We start from the raw sequence: 16,754 nt of genomic DNA on the forward strand, positions 1-16,754 counted from the left end.
GGAGGAAGGTGACCTTGTACAAATCCAGGCTGGACTGAGTAAAGCATCACAGGAATCACCAGCTCGGACAGTTTTGTAACTGTGCATTCCTCTGTTTGAAGCAGTGGAACACAAAGAATTCTAGCTGTGATTTAACATTTGTAACAAAGCCCTGGGCCAGCTGTTTGTTCTGAGCTACCTCGCGAAAGGCAGGAAAACACTTTGTCCATCTGCTTCTCAGCCTTTTGTTGTCTTGGGGATCACAGCAAGTCAGGTAAGAGTTAAGCTAGCTGTATCCAAACTTGCTAATATATATATATACCAAAAGTTACACCAAACAAAGGATACTGAGGCCAAGCCTGTGTCAGTGGATGGTCTCCACTACCATTAGCTTTGCAGGCAGGTACCTGGATGCTCTGGTCTTGACTGAGCCTCTTCACTAGGCAGAACTAAAGGGACTTGCACCCACACCTTTTTTTTTTCCAATGAGATATTCTAAACACAATGCTTTTGTATCATCAGAAGTTGTCATCACAGACGCCCTTTTATTATAGGCACCTGACTAAGCTAGAGAATGCCAACATTTTAAGGATTACTCATTAAATGCTTCTAACCTTCAGTAAAAATAAAGACAAGACAAATCACATAACAAGGGTACAAGATAACTGCTAAAATATAATGCTGCTCAGTAGACTTTTGGGGGTAAAAAGTAGTAAATTTGGTAATTTTTTTTAAACAGTAGTCAAAAAATAAAATTTCTCCATCTATTTCCCAGTATAGATCTTGAGAACTATGCAAGAACATGGCACTAATTGCTACATGATGGAATCACCAGCAACAAAACAAACACTACAGTTCTCACCTCTGAGCTAAATTGTTATTGGTAGTTACAGACAAGAAGACTGAAAGATCGGTGAGAAATACCTGGGGATAGCAATTTAGCTTTTATTTAGAGATCCAGCTACTGTGTAGTCAATAACTCTCCTTGTTTAGAAGCAACTTCATTTCAGTGAAAAATGGATTTTATTCACTTCTGATACTGGAAGGAAACCTGGAATGTCTCATTAGTTTCTCCTCAAATGCAATCTGTACATTAAAAAACATTGCTGCTTCTTAAATCAATTTGAAGAGCTGAATATTCTAAGAAAAAAACCCCTAAAACAACCTCTCAGACCAAAATCTGTCACAAGAGGTGATTTTAGCTTCCCTCTCAAAGCAACTTCATGACACTTGACACTAGGTGTTGCATCAGTGAAAGGGTTTCTTTTTAAAAATACAAATTTCTTTCTCCATGATAGCAAAAAAATTTTCTGCAGTACAGACATTAAAAAAAATACTCAGTTTTCTTTGGGTAAAATGTCAACATGTGTTAAGAGGGGTAGCTGGGGGAAGGAATGCATGTAACACTGAAACACGTAAATACTTATCTGCATAGTTGATATTAGTGACTACTAATCAAAACTAAGGCCTTATCTGGAAAAAGCTGAGAGCACAAGAAAGTTTTTCCCCCCCCGTCCCCAGGGTCCTCTGGTGAAATCTGGTAAGTCTCAAAGAAGTTCTGTCTGCCTCAGCAGCAACTTGGTTTGGCCTGTGATGCTGGTATCCCCTGACTGGTTTTGCTTTATTCTCTCCCTCCCTTTTTCTCTTGATACTAGACATTATCAGACAACCACCTGTTGATTAAACACATCTGCACACAGTGCTAGGCAAAAAAAAAAAAAAATCCCAAACCAAAACCCCTTAGTATTGAACATGACAGGAGTCAAACAGTGTACACTGCTTGCTTTGGATTACCTTCACCATAAAAACTTAGTAGTTAATGGTTATTATTTAAGCAGGAGATGACAGCAAGAGAAGAGACTGAAATTCACTTTTACATACAAAACATGTTTTTTGTTGTTGTTGTTGTTGTTGTTTTGTTGTTTTTTTTTTTTTCCAGAGTTGCTCTGTAGAATTATAGCTGTCAAAAATGGCTACAAAATACAGACCTATATCCTTGACTACTGACAAGATTAGCACAGTTTTATTTATGAGGAGTGTGCAAAAACAGCTGTAGGGAATCTTTGTACTTCCCCAGTTTTGGGCCAGTTCCAGGCCGTGCTGATCTCTCAGCATAAGTCATAGCAGCAGCAGGGCTTTCTATGGCCCCAAAAGGCTATTACAGCAGCAAGGGATCACCAGGTCATAGAAAAAGGATGATGAAGCCACACCAGAAGTTTCTACAAACAAAGCTTTCTCCTACACAATGGTTATCTTTCCAGTGGCCCAGCAAGCACGCTTTTGGCTGCTTGTTTTGGCAGTGATTTCTTAAGCAGTAGACAGACATAGATTTTCACAACAGCTGCATTTGTTAAAAAAGACTGCAACAGTCAACCCCCAACACCACATGCAGATTCCTCATCTCATGATCAGCCTAGGATAAAGAGCATGTATGCCTAAAATGAATTAAAACAACAGCAGCAACAGAAGAGCCAGGTTAGCTCAGCTTACAGCCACAGGTGGATGTGGCAAACTCCACTGAAGTAACTTCGCTGATGCACTCAAAGCAGATTAAGAAGCACCCTCACTATTGCTCCAACCAGCTGAGCAAGCAGCAATAGTCCTTTCTTTGATGGGCACCATTAGTTCAGTAGAAGAAAGCCGCCTGTGGCTTATTCTACATAAACATGGGCACCATTAGTTCAGTAGAAGAAAGCCGCCTGTGGCTTATTCTACATAAACAGATTCATTCAAACATGTGAAGACAAGGTAAGAACTGAAACAGCAGTTCGTCTATTCTCTACCACAGGAACATGTTGTATTTCATATATTAGTTTCTGCTCTCTAGATGGGTTTTCCACCTATGAAGGACTCCTCCTTCCATTGCCATTCTGGAAAGTATATGCTTCCTTTTCATATTGCAACCCAAAATCAGATCTTCCCCAGGTGGAAAAACATGACAGAATGAGCACAGTCTAGTGATGCATACACGTGTTACCTTAAGTTTAGCATTTGGCCAACAAGTTAATTGCTAATTTCAGGTATGCGTGTTTATAATAATCACAAGCTAGATCCTCAGCACAGAATTGTTAAAATTGCTACATGATCTATTGCAGATTGCTAATTTTGTCAGAGAACAAGGAAACAAGCACACACTATTATGAGGGTTCATTTGCAGCTAGCAACATGTGAACTTACTGTTCATTATTTCAAGAAAACAAAACTATTAATGAAATCTCAATAAACAGAGTACAAAAGTACTTCATGATAAATTTAGGCAGCATGTGAAGCATAGCCAGGTTTTAACTTCAATTAGCAGCTGCACTCTTCATGTTTTACCAAGTTTTCTTACATATGAAGCACGGTATCAAGCATAACTTTGGAAAACATGAGACTCCTTGCAATACCTGGTGTCAAGCAGGTGTTACTAGCCACACACAAGATTCCTTGCAATTAATTTTAACTCAAACGTGTTGCAAGCTTCCATTTTAACCTTTCCCCTTCCAGTTCCTTGGGGTTGTCAGCCAAACACCTTTGCCTCAGACTCAGTAATTGTGTGAAGTGGTCCAGTATTTACTAAGGTTGCTAGAAAGGGCCCATCATGTTTTACTCATGACCTAATTAAGATCCAAATTTAAAACCTTCAGAGAGAAATGCACAGAAGTTTCATTCCCATTAGCCACTTCCTTTCTCTCATGCACATTTACGCACACTCACACATACACTCTTTTATTGTACTGCCATCTTTGCACAAACCTTCACCTTTCAATAAAGCATTTAACAGAGCCAGGAGAGTGTAGAAGGATGAACAGGTTTCTCAGGAATACTGGTGTATGTGTATGTGCACGTACATGTCAGTGTGAGAGAGAGAATGCACAAGCACACAGAACCAATGCCATGGTACAGCAGCTATGAAATTACACACATTACACACTTTTTTTTTTCTTTACAAAAGGAAAAAAAATAGTTTAACAGCATAAAGCCATTTTGGCAAGCTTAAGATTTTCCTCCAAAATGCCTTCTAGCACTTCAGGATCTCTGAGAACAGTTTTTAAAGAGGGTAGGGAAATTAAAAGAAAAAAAAAAAAAGGCACTTAAACAAAGGACAAAGGCCTGAATCAAGTAAGTCATGGAGGATAACAGCAATTTCACCAGAGCTAGGACCAATCAAAATCTACCAAACTTTAAAAGATTTCTATAAAATAAAAATTGCATAAAGTGATAACTAATCAGTCATTTACCTACTGCTTTCATCTTCTGGTTCATTTTATGGGGAAAAATACCAAAACAAACACAAACAAAAAGCAAGTGTCCCTTTAATTATTTCCCCCCTGATTCAGTAAAAGATGAGAGTTAGGGTGTGGGAGGAAGCCTTCCACAGCTTGATGTGGCTACAGGTTTTCCCTGCAATGCCATCTTCAAAAAAAAATCCAAAACAGAAGCAGAAAAGGGACCACTGTGCCTTCACCAATTCACTCCAAAAAAACCCAACCCAAACACCCAAACACTTCTAAACCATCTGTGGGTAAAAACTACTCAAAAGAAAACCAAACAAACTGTAAACTAGATTAAAATTTGCTAATAAATACAGCCAAAAGTTCATTTTACGAATGTAGCAGCAAATGTGATAAGTTAGTTGGAGTCCAAAGTGACTCCCAGAGGGTTAATGGTTCACACAACTGATGGCAGCTTGGGAGAGTTGCAGGATTTTTCTGTTCTCATGTCCTCATGGGTCTTGCACCAAGTGGAGAAGGAGTGTGGAGGAACGGTCAGGTGATGGGGCTGTGGGAAGGAAACAGGCTCTTGGCACCTGTCCCACCCCCAAATCTGTGCATCAGACAACTCTGATCGGATTCAAACAAGAAGCAGAACCCAGGTAATTGAAGTTACCTCTGATTAGCAGAAAACAGATGTGAAACCCACAGCATCCACAGTTGTGACTTAGTTGATTGGTAGTAGTCATGTATTTCAAATCAACAGAGAAGGCTGGACAAAGTGATTTAAGCCATTTGCATCTTGGAGTGGGAAAACACTGCAGTTATAGTCCAAGGTATCAGGAAACTCTGCAGCCTGTTTTTCATCTAGTCTCTCTTCTTTCTTTGTAAGTATCTCAAAAAGATTTAAAATAGCTACCACAACTTTTGGGACTTTGGATCATGTAGCAGAAAATATTACCCAAACAGTTTAAACATCTAAAACCTGTGTTTGAAATTATTGCTTGTGTTGTTTGGGGCTTTCAGCGAGCTTGACATGTTAGCTCATACACAGTCCCCAAACCAAGTTCAGCCCCTGCTGTCTGAAAAAGACAGCTCTACTTGGCTTTCTTATTGCTTGTGAATACTGAGGGTTATTTAGTATGTACAACTTCAGTTTAGTTATTAACAAAGGCCCTTAATAAGTAGTAAAAACCTGTGGGAAAACGTCTCTAGAAGAGCTGCTGTGCAGGAAAGAGTAAAACATTAACCTAATTTCACATTTGGACATTGCAGAAATCTTTTCACTTCCCCATCCTGTTTATGCTACCTACAAAGGTTTCTGGGAGCCACCCTATTATTTCCTTTGATTTGGCCTTGCTAGGTTTAACCAGGGAGAGCAGGGAACAGGGAATGCGGACTCTTTCATCGCTATGTTGCCAATTCCAAAGAAGCTCAGGAGCTTAATGACTGGAAACAGTTACCCTCCGGGAGGATGTCTGCACCGACTTGACGAACAATGTATGGTCATCTTTATTCTCATCATCCTACTACCTGTTTCCACAATGGGTACTACTTGTTTTCCCAAGATTGAGAAGCTCAACAGGCCACACATACAGGACTACTCCTACCCTCAAGATTTAGAGAGGATACTCCTCAACTGAAGATGAGGCAGTCATACTTCGAGGAAGAGAGGAATGTTGAAAGGAAATTTGTGCTGTAATTAAAGGCCTCCAAGTCTCCAAATCTAAAATTTCATTAAATATGATGGCAAAAGATGCCAATTCCAAAGAGATGCCTTGATGAGGAAAACATAGAAGAGGTAGAACTCTCTTAGGACAGGGTCTTAAACATATTGCTGCCTGATGGCTCACTGCTGCCACTCCCTTAGCTATTGTTAAAAAAGTTACCTGGTTTGACAGTTCAGAAAATTATGATCCTGCAAGAACTCTTATGCCTCAAAAAACAAAAGTTGTCTTCCTACAACCCTTGCTGGAGAAAAAAAGGAAAAAACCCAATCAGGTAAAGCTTGCGTTGTAGTTTTCAGTATTTTGACAGAATGACAAATTTGACAGTATTACAAATGCTAGAATGTATGTTGCAACTCTAAATAACCTTGATGATGGAGATGCAAGCTTATCTAATCAACACACCACATACAAAACATTAGCACTAGCTAAAAAGCATTTAATTGGCAGATGCTGTGGAGTGAAATTAATGAACTAATGCATCTTTAATTCAATCTGTCTTTCACAGAAGTGTTGTGCAAAAACATTTATTGCTGAGCTCAACCCAACATTTTTATACTAAATATACAATATATATTATTTTAAATTCACGTATATATATTTATATAAAATTAAAATGAGCTCTAAATAGAAAAGAAATTGTTGTCTGGTCTAAGAAAAATAAATCACATGTAAAAGAAACCTGAAAGCTATAAGTTAATCTAGAAAAAACATTAAAGGTTCATTACCCATGGGTCAAAGTCTCTCTGGAAGGTATGAGATAACCAATAGTCACTGGTTCAATCTCAAATCAAACTACTGGAAAGACTAGCTACTAGGAATTTCAGCATCTCTGACCAATGGAATGTTTCAGGGTTGAGGGAGAAGGGCCTCATACTATTTTATTTGCTCCTTTCCCCTATGACTTACTTCAGTTTCTGCCATTCTCAATTTTTATCTGAAAACGCAAGGGACTCAACAGCAAAATTCTGTCCTAGTGTTGAAAGTGCAACACGTGCTGGGTACTTCCTAACCTTATAAATGAACCAGTCGATGTATTACTATAAAAAAACCCCACAAAACACCAAACCCCAAAAAGCCAGCTTTGAAATCTTGTGCTACCATGTAAGGAAGAGTTCAGGTCAGGAACTTCCAGGCCAGCAGGGGCTAGAAATGCTGGAGACAACCCATTCAGCCCCTAGAAGAGAAGGCACCTCTGGTCGCTTTTGAACGACTCCTCTTTGGCTAATGCCTGAAGCAGTATTCACCTGTCTCTGCAATAGGTCACAATCAGCTTTAACTAGCATGTCAGTATAATGCATGGCTTTTGGGAGGAGTTAGATGAAAGATGAGGAAGATCTCTAATGAGTAAAGAACTGGTTGTGTATTATGAGATACATGAACAGAACATTTCTTAATTTTAGCAGCAGATAAGCACAAGGAAAAGAGTTTAACAAATGGAAAGACTGAAAACAAATAAAAAGTGTGTCTTTAACAAAAAACCCCCAAAAAACGAGACGTCGGAAATGCTAGCCCAGCCAATAAAACATGGGTTTCCTTTTCAGGTAAATGGAAAATTTTCCATCCCTTTCCTCCCCTATGCAAGAATCTTTATATTAGAAAAATACCAAACAAGGAGCAAGGGATTTCCCAGTAGTCTTTGTCTTACATCTCAATGTACCAGATCTGTTTTTGAAGACAACTCTCCAATTAGACTGTATTTTTAGGCTCCCTAAAGCCTTGTAAAGCTGGAAAAATGTCCATATCAGAAATCGTATTTGTATAAAGGTTTAATTTTAATGCAAAGTATCCCAGCACCACCTCTATTCTACATAACCTTTGGTCCACAACCATACTCAGGACCTACGCATAAACTTATACTGGGCACTTTGGGAACTAATGAGGTGGACTGTTCCACCTTACACAACAGATGGAGAAACCTACCCTAGCTCCTCTCATGCTTTCAACTCTTCATTGGACATAACCCAGAAAAAAATGTTTGTGCTGCTGTGGGTTTGACGATCAATTTCTCTTAAAAGCCAATCAGAGCAGATTAAAAAAGCTTGTTTCTTTAGGCAAGATCAAACTAAGACCAGTCTGCATGACCAGGAGGACCAGTCCTCCTTTTCCTTCTCTCTTTGATCAAGTATTGTTCTCTTTTTCTTCTTCCTCTCACCACAGTGCTTGGGATCAGAATATGTAAACATCGACAGAAACAGCAGCCCTGTGACAATAAGCACTTTCCCAACTGGGCAGATTCTGTCAGCCAACCAGAACTGCTTCAGCTCCCTTGCTTGTCCAGAAGTCACTGGTTTTTCCGCTGTAACTTAGTGTCCCCTTTACTTTGGCCTCCATCTGTGGTGTAGAAATAGGAAAAGAAAGGGAAGAATAAAAGCATGAGTGAAGTTTTATTTTTATAACTTACAGCAAAAAAGACAGGAATTTGGCATGTTCAGCTTCAGCATCACCAAAAGGTACACTGTCTTTACAGGGTAGCAAGACTGCATATTCTCTGTAGTTCATTTATTAGAAATAGCACTGTTGAAATCAGACCAAAAAGATACCATCTTTCTGAAGATTGACTTTGCAGCTTGGGATACTGAAAAAAATTTAAGAATCAAGCATTTTTTGAGAAGCCTTTCAATTTTAATAAAGCATTTTTAGAATTCAACACATGACAGTCACTGTGCCAAAAAGTAAGGTTGTACCAAATATATTAAATTGGTCTGTTTTCACAGCCTCTTAGAGCAACTCTGCTCGGTTTTTTGGTGCTGAGGACTGAGAACAGGATGAAGAAACCCCCCAAGCCACTGCCACCCTTCCTGTTCCCTCTTCTGACAAAAAGAACACACTACACGTGGCAGAAGAAAGAGTACACTGTAAACTGCACCTTCTAAAGCTTCCTGGTGGTTTTTTAGCTCTAAGACTTAAGGAGATATTCTACTTCAAGCTTCTCAATCAAAACATGCAACTCTTATCAAGGATAAAATACCCAGGAAAGCCAGATATTTCATTAGCAACTGTCACACTGTTCACACACACACACCCCTTTATAAGAAACATGAAGATACTTGTAGCTGGAAGGTCAGTTTCTCCTTCAAAGGAGAAATTACAATTGGAAAAACAACCTCTCCAATACAGACTTTATGCAGCCTGTAAACAATCATGTTGGCACCAAGTAGTATTCCTTTTTTTCCCACTAGTTGAATTTGTACCCTTAGGTTTCTAGAACTGCTACAATAAAATGTTGACATTTTTTAACTTTTGTTGTTCCCGACATTGAAGAGAAGTACAAAAAAAAGTTTCGAGGTTCCAAAAATACTGCTATGATAAAATGTACACTGTGTACTGTCTACAGCTTGTCCCCAGGTTGTGGTTTTCTGAATTAATTTCAATGCTGATGTACATTTTATTTCAGTCTAGGGCATAAATCTGACTTCAAAGTTAAAAATAAATAGTAAGAAAAATACCATGTTTTTACCTGTGTACGCTTGCTGCAAGTGAGCAGGCAGAGGTGAGTGAGACAGCGTTGCTGCATGCTGAGCACCTGGCTGTAAACCCTTCAGTAAGTCTGGGGGGAAAAAAAGGAGAGCAACAAATATGAAAAATAGATCTTAAGGACAGAGGTAGCCTCTGTGAAATGGAAGTCGTTATATTTATAGTGTAGCTATAACAGCACAGTAATTTGCACAGATTTATGAAGATTTATCTGAACAACAAAAAATAAAATACCTGATTGCATTCTGATGGCTGGAATAAGTCTACAGAAACAGACCTACTCGGATACAGTTAAAAGTCAGAACAAGGACCATGCCTCACTACTGGGATGCAACTGCACACAACTTCCTTTGGCAGAAAAACCAAAAATCAACATTGGTTAAAAACCTAACAAATTTATTTTTAAGGCATCAGAAAAAATAAATGTCATCTTGGTTGATACTTCCTCATAAGAAAACAGTTCGGTATCTAAGAGCCTAAGCCATTACTGAGCTAATGATATTTTGATGGATCACCATATTTAGTCTCTTATTTGTACTGTGACATTTGGAGACTCGTAAGCTATATTCCTTTCTAAAGATAAGGGATTTAAGGTTAGTCCCAAAAAGCATGTTCAAAACTAAGTATATACTGTGAACTAACAATAAAGTTAAGCTTATCGAAGATGTTTAATATTTGGATCATTACATAAAGTTTTACCAGTGAAGAAACAACGTTTACTCTCCTGTAGTGATTTTCATGAACCCAATTTGAGTCTCTCAGAATTTTATTACTTAATTTCCATTTTCAGGATGCATCCTTCCATATAGCACAGGGTGGTAACTAATTCCACTCACTCTGAGTTAGGCTGTGGTGGAAAGCCGCTGAGGTAGATCCCGAGGTGGTTGTCACTCCAGCTGTGTCCGTCCCAAAGCCAAGCAGCTCCAAGGGAAACTGGAAGGGCACGGTCACAGGAACAAGGCCACCCAGCATCCCAAAAGGAGTCAATGGTGCAGATGTCACATTTTGACTGGTTACAGACAGGGGTGATGCCATGAGAGTCAGAGGTGAGGCGTTAGCCAGTAATGATGCTCCTGCTGTTGACTGTATAAAGAAAAGGAGTACTTAATTGTAAAGCTCTGAGTTGCATCCTTTAAGGAGATAAGAAACAACTATTTTCTACTAACTGTGGTCCTATTAAGAAGTGTATTAAACTATTAATAAATATCCAATTATCCACAGTCTTCCCACTGTTCATCTGCTAAGCAAGCACAATTATATCTCAGATTCAGACATGGCAGCATGGTTTATTTCATGGTTTTTTTCATCAGCCTTGCAGGTAATTTCCTCTCTCTCCTTTCTAATTATGTACTGCATCTACAGTCAAACCTAATGCAGCATTTTCTATTAGATTGGTAATACAAAATTATCAGACGTAGATCTGAAGTTCTTCAGAAGCACAGTACTACCCTCCTCCTCTCTGAATCTGTGTTTTAACAGAATACTAAGGTTATTTCTAAAGAGGTTGCTTAGAAGCAATGATTTTTGAAAATTGAGATTGGTGCGTAAGAACCCCACACTTCGAGAGAAGACAGGCTACCAAGATGCAGACATACATGTATGTGTGTATATATATATGTATAGGTGTGTATGCACATGTCAAAGCAAAAGGGAAAGAAAAATAATCTCAACACTCTATATATGCCACCATGAAGTTAAATTAACTGAGTTTAAAAATGAAAATGCAAGATTAGCCAGAACATTTTCACACACACAGCTCCAATTGTTCACAAATCACATTAATTCCTCTAATGTCAGAACAGTTGATTCTTGTTTAACAATCTTTCCTTCACTATACATCTAGTAATTTTATATGCTAATGGTTCAATTCTGTAATGATTACTACAAAACAGCATAGAAAGCATTTTGCATCAGACTCAAGCTCAGGTATTTTAGGTATTTGCACTAAAAAGACTCAGACTGAACAGGACTTCAAACCTGTGCATTTAGACAAGTAAGACTTAACTAAACCCAAAACTTAGACTCATTTAATGACTATGTGACCTTAAAATGAAAATGAAATGTCCTCAAGTTCTGTAATACCAACTCACACAAACAGCAAAGTAATGAAAAACAGCTAAAGAAAGGTTAATTGCTGCATAAGAGAAAACAATAAATTTTAAAACAGAAACTCGGCAAATGTAACCAACTACAGATGTTATGTTCTTAGTCTCACTTCTTTAACAGCAGCAAGTGTTTTTATTATTTATCTTCACAGGGACAGCTTCTAAGACATACTCCATCCCACTGAAAAACTTCAACATACATGATTATTCTCTTTTGCCTTTAAAACATTTCCTGTGTAGGTAATCTTTACTGTGCAACAAAATAAAAAGCCATACAGTAATCTCTTGCAACTGTGAATTTATAAAATGCCTGAAACAGAAAGAAGCTTCGTAACGTGCTCTGCCAAGACCTTGATTATTTTCTCAAAAAGGTGGAGAGAGAAGTTCAGTTATTGAATGAGCTACAAAGAATGTCCTAGAAAAGTTCCAAATCAAATGTTTCTATTTATCTCTCCTATGACATCACTTCATAAAAGGGTTCATCCTGGTCGTGTAAATCTGAGTCACTCAGACCCTTAAAAGTCTAAGCCAAATTCTGCTCCAGAGTACTATTAATGGCAACTAGAGCTTTTTAAGGAAATCACACACAGTAGTTGTTGAATTTTAGATTACTTTGGCTTTGTGTTAAGATGTACCTAAGAGAGTATTCCAGAGTAAAATTTTTGTGGAGCTACAGCAGGTATTCTGGTAATTGTGTCAATCAAAAGGAGAAAGGAAGGAAACACTTCTTTGAAACTCTTTCTAGTTAAGAGCATCTTTATTGTCACATGAAATCATCTAGTTTGATCTTTAATATAAGCAGACCAAGATATTCTGATGAGCAACTCAAGTACCATTGCCATCTTCTGTCCAATTACTAGCATCTCTGATAGGAATTAAATCGCTAAACCCTTTATGGAAAGGGGATTCCCCTTCAGTCTTAATCAAAGTTTTAAAAAAGGGGTAACGGACTCCTTGTACCTAACAACTAGTCTGTAACTGATGAAGCTCAGCAGCCAGCCATTAGATCTTTAAGGCTAAATGAAGGCCTCCATTATCACAGATCTCTTCCCCTTCAGTGTACTTGGACTGGGAAGTAATTTTATTCAAATCTTCTCATGCACTCATGTTACTTGAATACCCCTCCAGTCCTCTTCAACATCACTGTCTGCCAAAATGCATTTAATTCCCCAGGTAATCAGTGTTCCTAAAAAAATATTACTTCCCTTTAACTACAGGAAGGTTTGCCAGAATTCATCTTGTCATCCAGGACAATACTAATTATTTCCCTTGCCCATCACCCTTGTCTACCATCTTAAAGCACTACCACACCCATTTCACATTTTCTCCTACACCACCTACAGCAGCTGTATCCACTGGATTGTGTTGACTGCAACAGGAAAAGGCAACTCTGCTCCCAGTCCACTTACTGTAGCTTTTTTTTTGGTCCTTCAGGCACCCAAACTGCACTGTTACCTGGCTTAGCTCTGCTCTGGGCACTAGGTGGTACCTCAGTGGCCCTGACACAGCTTATGGGTTGTGTTTTTTTCATTTAAATTACCCAAAATAATCAAAAGGCTGTGTCATAGCCTACAAGACATTTCTTGTTTGCTGTAAGACCTAAGGCACAGTAGGGTGAAAGACCATTGCGATGTCTTGTAAAAAACATCTTATTCCTGTTATTAAACTGCATTAAGAAAAATTGATAGCGAGATAAAATATCATAAACCATTACTAAAAGCTGAGTACACATCAGTACCATCCAATAGCTGTGTACATTTTTCAGAAAAAACAAAGTTTTTCATTCTCCTGTACACCAAGACTCAGATTTGTAGTCATATTGCTTATCTTAAATAGTGAAGACTTGAAGATAGAGAGAGCAATAGAGAGGAAGACCTCAGTCATCTTTGTGATTAAATCAATTCCAGTAAGAAGGAATAACATGAGAAAGCAAGTTGTCTTCTGGGTAATAATATTTTTACATTAGTTTTATACCAACAGTATTTTAAAAGTATTTGTTTTGTATAACTTTTTATCTCCAGTGATAAAGTTCTGCATAAGCTCTCAAATAATTTCTACAATATTTATATATTAATGAGGTATCTCATTCAGTTTGACTACATCCTACAGAATAAAATATTTACTCACAAATACTAAAAGAAAATCCCTTGCAAGTGTTATTTTTAAATAGAAGTCTTGCATTATACCCAAACCACAAACAGCTGAACTCTTGTTTTCCAAGTTAATAATGAAGTTTGGCAACCAAGGCACCTTTTCGTATGACCATCATTACAAATAAAGATGCAAGAATACGCAGGTCAAAGAGGACAAAACAATACCACATTCCCTGAAAATACGGCCACACAAAGCTTCCCTTTTATAGTACTCTTAAAAGAAAACAAACAGAAGTTAATTCTGTTCCACAGTACAGACCAACCAACATTTCACTGTGAGGATTTGCCCCACACTGATCTTTGCATTTCACATCTGCTGGAAATGCCTGTTTGCTGGCATGAAAGTTTTATCAGTATTAGCATTTACGTTTAGTAAACAGTAAATTTATGACCCATTTTCAAATAAAGATATTGTAAGAAATGATGTTTACAAAATAAACATGATAAATATTAATGTAAGGTTTAAATGTAAACTCATTAGATGCATACCTGCACACTGGCTGCTACAACTGGAGACCCTGAGGCAGAAGATGGTCTGTGTGGAGTTGACAACTGTTTAGTAGCACCCTGTGTTCCACTTCCTGCTCCCCCAGACAGACTAGTCCTACTAGCTCCACTTGAGTTAAGGTTACTGCCTCTGCTGGCAGGTACATTCATTCCAACTCCACCCAAATTATTTTTACCAACAGTTCCAGAAGGAGAAGAGTTGGGCAATTTTGAAGAAGCCTGAGGGTTCTTTGCAGGCTGAAGGCCTGAGGTGCGATTAGAGGGCAGCAAATTCATTGTGGGAGACTGCCTGCTGATATTTACACCACTGGTTTGTTTATGTAGGGGGTTGTTGCTGGAGTGACTACTCTGGGAAACTAGTGCACTTGAACTGGAAGAACTAGGTGTTGCTGCAGGCCTGGGGGATGGGGTGGACTTGGATGAAAATTTAGGTGATGCATTGGGTTTGGGTGTCACAGAGGGCTTAGATGCAGTGGGCTTGGGAGAGGCAGCAGGCTTGGGAGAGGCAGCCATGGAGAAGGGAGGCTTGAAACCCTGGGAAGAAACTTGTGACACCATAGCCTTGGCTAAATAGTTACTAGAGGTAGAGGTGCTGGATGTTGTCCGAGAAACCAGTGGGTGAGACACTTGAGAGCCACTTCCAGATGAGGGATTGGACAAAGGCAGGCGATACACTACAGACTTATCTTGAGCCTTGATAACTGGTGATGAGCAAGACAGCTTAGGATTACTACTCAATTTCACCACTGGATTTGTCTGTGATTTACTAATAGTTGCTTGTAAAGGAGATACATATTTCTGCTGTACAGCTGAATGCTGGTGCACCTTTGTCACCTGTGATGTTGAGGAAGAACCACCTTGAGCCTCAGAAGATGATACCAAGATATTAGCATCCTTGGTCCTTTGAGAAGAGGTGGAAATAGCTACTTGGGTCTTGGAGGAAGAAACATGAGTCTGTGAAGAGGAGGAAGCAGCTTGGATCTGGCTTGACCTCTGAAGTCCTTGCTGAAGTAGTTTGGCTGGCAAAGGCTCTAAGGAAACCTTAGGATTTTGAATTGAAGATCCAGCAATAAGGCCTGAAGAGATACCAGTGTGAACTAGGTCCTGGGGTTTCTTTGGTACTGGCCCTGTGTGACCAGCAATAAGACTTGATGAATGGGGTGTTTGAGTGGGCTCTACTTTCTTTGAAGTTGCCAGAGGCAACTTACTCATAATGCTTGCTAGTTTCTCTTCCCTCAGCCCAGGGCGAGGTCTGGATGTTGGTGTCTCTATACTGGTTCCAAGAGGTGATCCCTTGGCACCATTATTGATAACTGCCAGAGCACCAGAAACAGAGTCCAGTGAGGGCTGGTGGAAGGAAAGGTCTTCATCCAGTGAGTCGTCCAAGCAGATCGTCTCTGGAGCTGGTGTGCAGCTAGAGCTGGCTGGGGTGCAGACAGGTGTGCTGGAACTCAGTACAGCAGCACAACTTGAATTGACTGAAGACACACAAGTTTTCTGTTCTTTCTTTGGACTGGAGTCCTGAGAATGAGAAAATTAAGAGACAGGTTTAACAGCCTTTCTGGAGTAAAGCTGAAGCCTTCTTTAGTGTAATACTATTATTCAGTGAATTCAGATGAACTGAAGATCTACCATTGAAATTTTCATGTTAAGATACGATATCTAGGTGTTGGGTCCCATGTTTTAATTCAGTATTTGTATTTAAAAACCTAGTGCTTTTGCTCCACATAACTAAGAATGTCCCATACAGTTAAGAATAATCAATGCTGTGAAGAACAGGGTAGCTAATCTGACTGCTAGCTAGAACTGGTACTGAACTAAGACAACACCTGGCCATGTCTAAGTAGAAGTTCTATCAACTTACTATGCTATCCTCCAACCACACATTTTTCCAGTGTTGCCAAATTTCATACAAGCTGAAAACAAAGTGCACATTAAAAAGATTACATTTTCCTGCAACTCCTACCTCTTTGTAGTCAATTTTCAAAAAGCAAACACAGTTTAAAGTTACAAAGATGGAAAGTAGTCTTCTGTATTACTTTAAAGAAAGTAACACACCACCAAGTCAATAAGCTTTTGTACCATTTCCTGAAGGAAGCCTTCTGCCAGAATTTTTCTGGATCAGAGGCAGTAAACAAGTTGCAAGTAGTCATATAAAATTTGGATATCTAAAAAGGTGTTTACCTTCACTTTGGGTTTAGGTGCCAGAATCACCTTCTTCTTTGCCCTAAAGCAGAGGGGATACATGCATATCAGATGATAAAAGAAAGGCAAGTAATCTTAGTTTTAACCGTTATCCTGATTATATCCCAATAGACTACGAGGATGACTACTGGGGTCCAGCTTTAGTAACAAAACATTCTTGAAATAGGAAATGGGTTAAAGAGGGAGGGGGACAAGCACACTTTTAATTCACTTTTTGTCCTGTACCTCTAAGCAAATTAGATGCTACATTCACTGAACTGCTGGTATAACCTGATGTGTATCAGGAGAGCTCTATTTTACTTTTCTAGTTTAAACTTCAAAATATCAAGTAATTTCAGTCTCTTAAAATCTTTAGAGTTTGTATACTTAGCTGAGCTTTTTCTAAACTCAAGTCACCAATGATACTTA

The 16,754-nt window shown here is 38.8% G+C and overlaps 1 protein-coding gene across 1 annotated transcript in view; it reads right to left on the reverse strand.

The window, feature by feature from the left end:
• Window positions 1–7,240: 7,240 nt before the first annotated feature.
• UBN2 (ubinuclein 2) overlaps window positions 7,241–16,754 on the reverse strand; it is a 46,288-nt gene continuing 36,774 nt past the window's right edge. The window contains exons 13-17 of the mRNA XM_051636913.1: window positions 16,326–16,368; window positions 14,124–15,662; window positions 10,213–10,459; window positions 9,360–9,449; window positions 7,241–8,233 (exon numbers count right to left, since the gene is read on the reverse strand). Of these exons, the coding sequence (XP_051492873.1) occupies window positions 8,184–8,233; window positions 9,360–9,449; window positions 10,213–10,459; window positions 14,124–15,662; window positions 16,326–16,368 (1,969 nt within the window). The 3' untranslated portion in view covers window positions 7,241–8,183. The remainder of the gene's footprint in view (window positions 8,234–9,359; window positions 9,450–10,212; window positions 10,460–14,123; window positions 15,663–16,325; window positions 16,369–16,754) is intronic.

This window comes from Apus apus, chromosome 1, assembly GCF_020740795.1.
Source record: "Apus apus isolate bApuApu2 chromosome 1, bApuApu2.pri.cur, whole genome shotgun sequence".
Lineage (NCBI taxonomy): Eukaryota > Metazoa > Chordata > Aves > Apodiformes > Apodidae > Apus > Apus apus.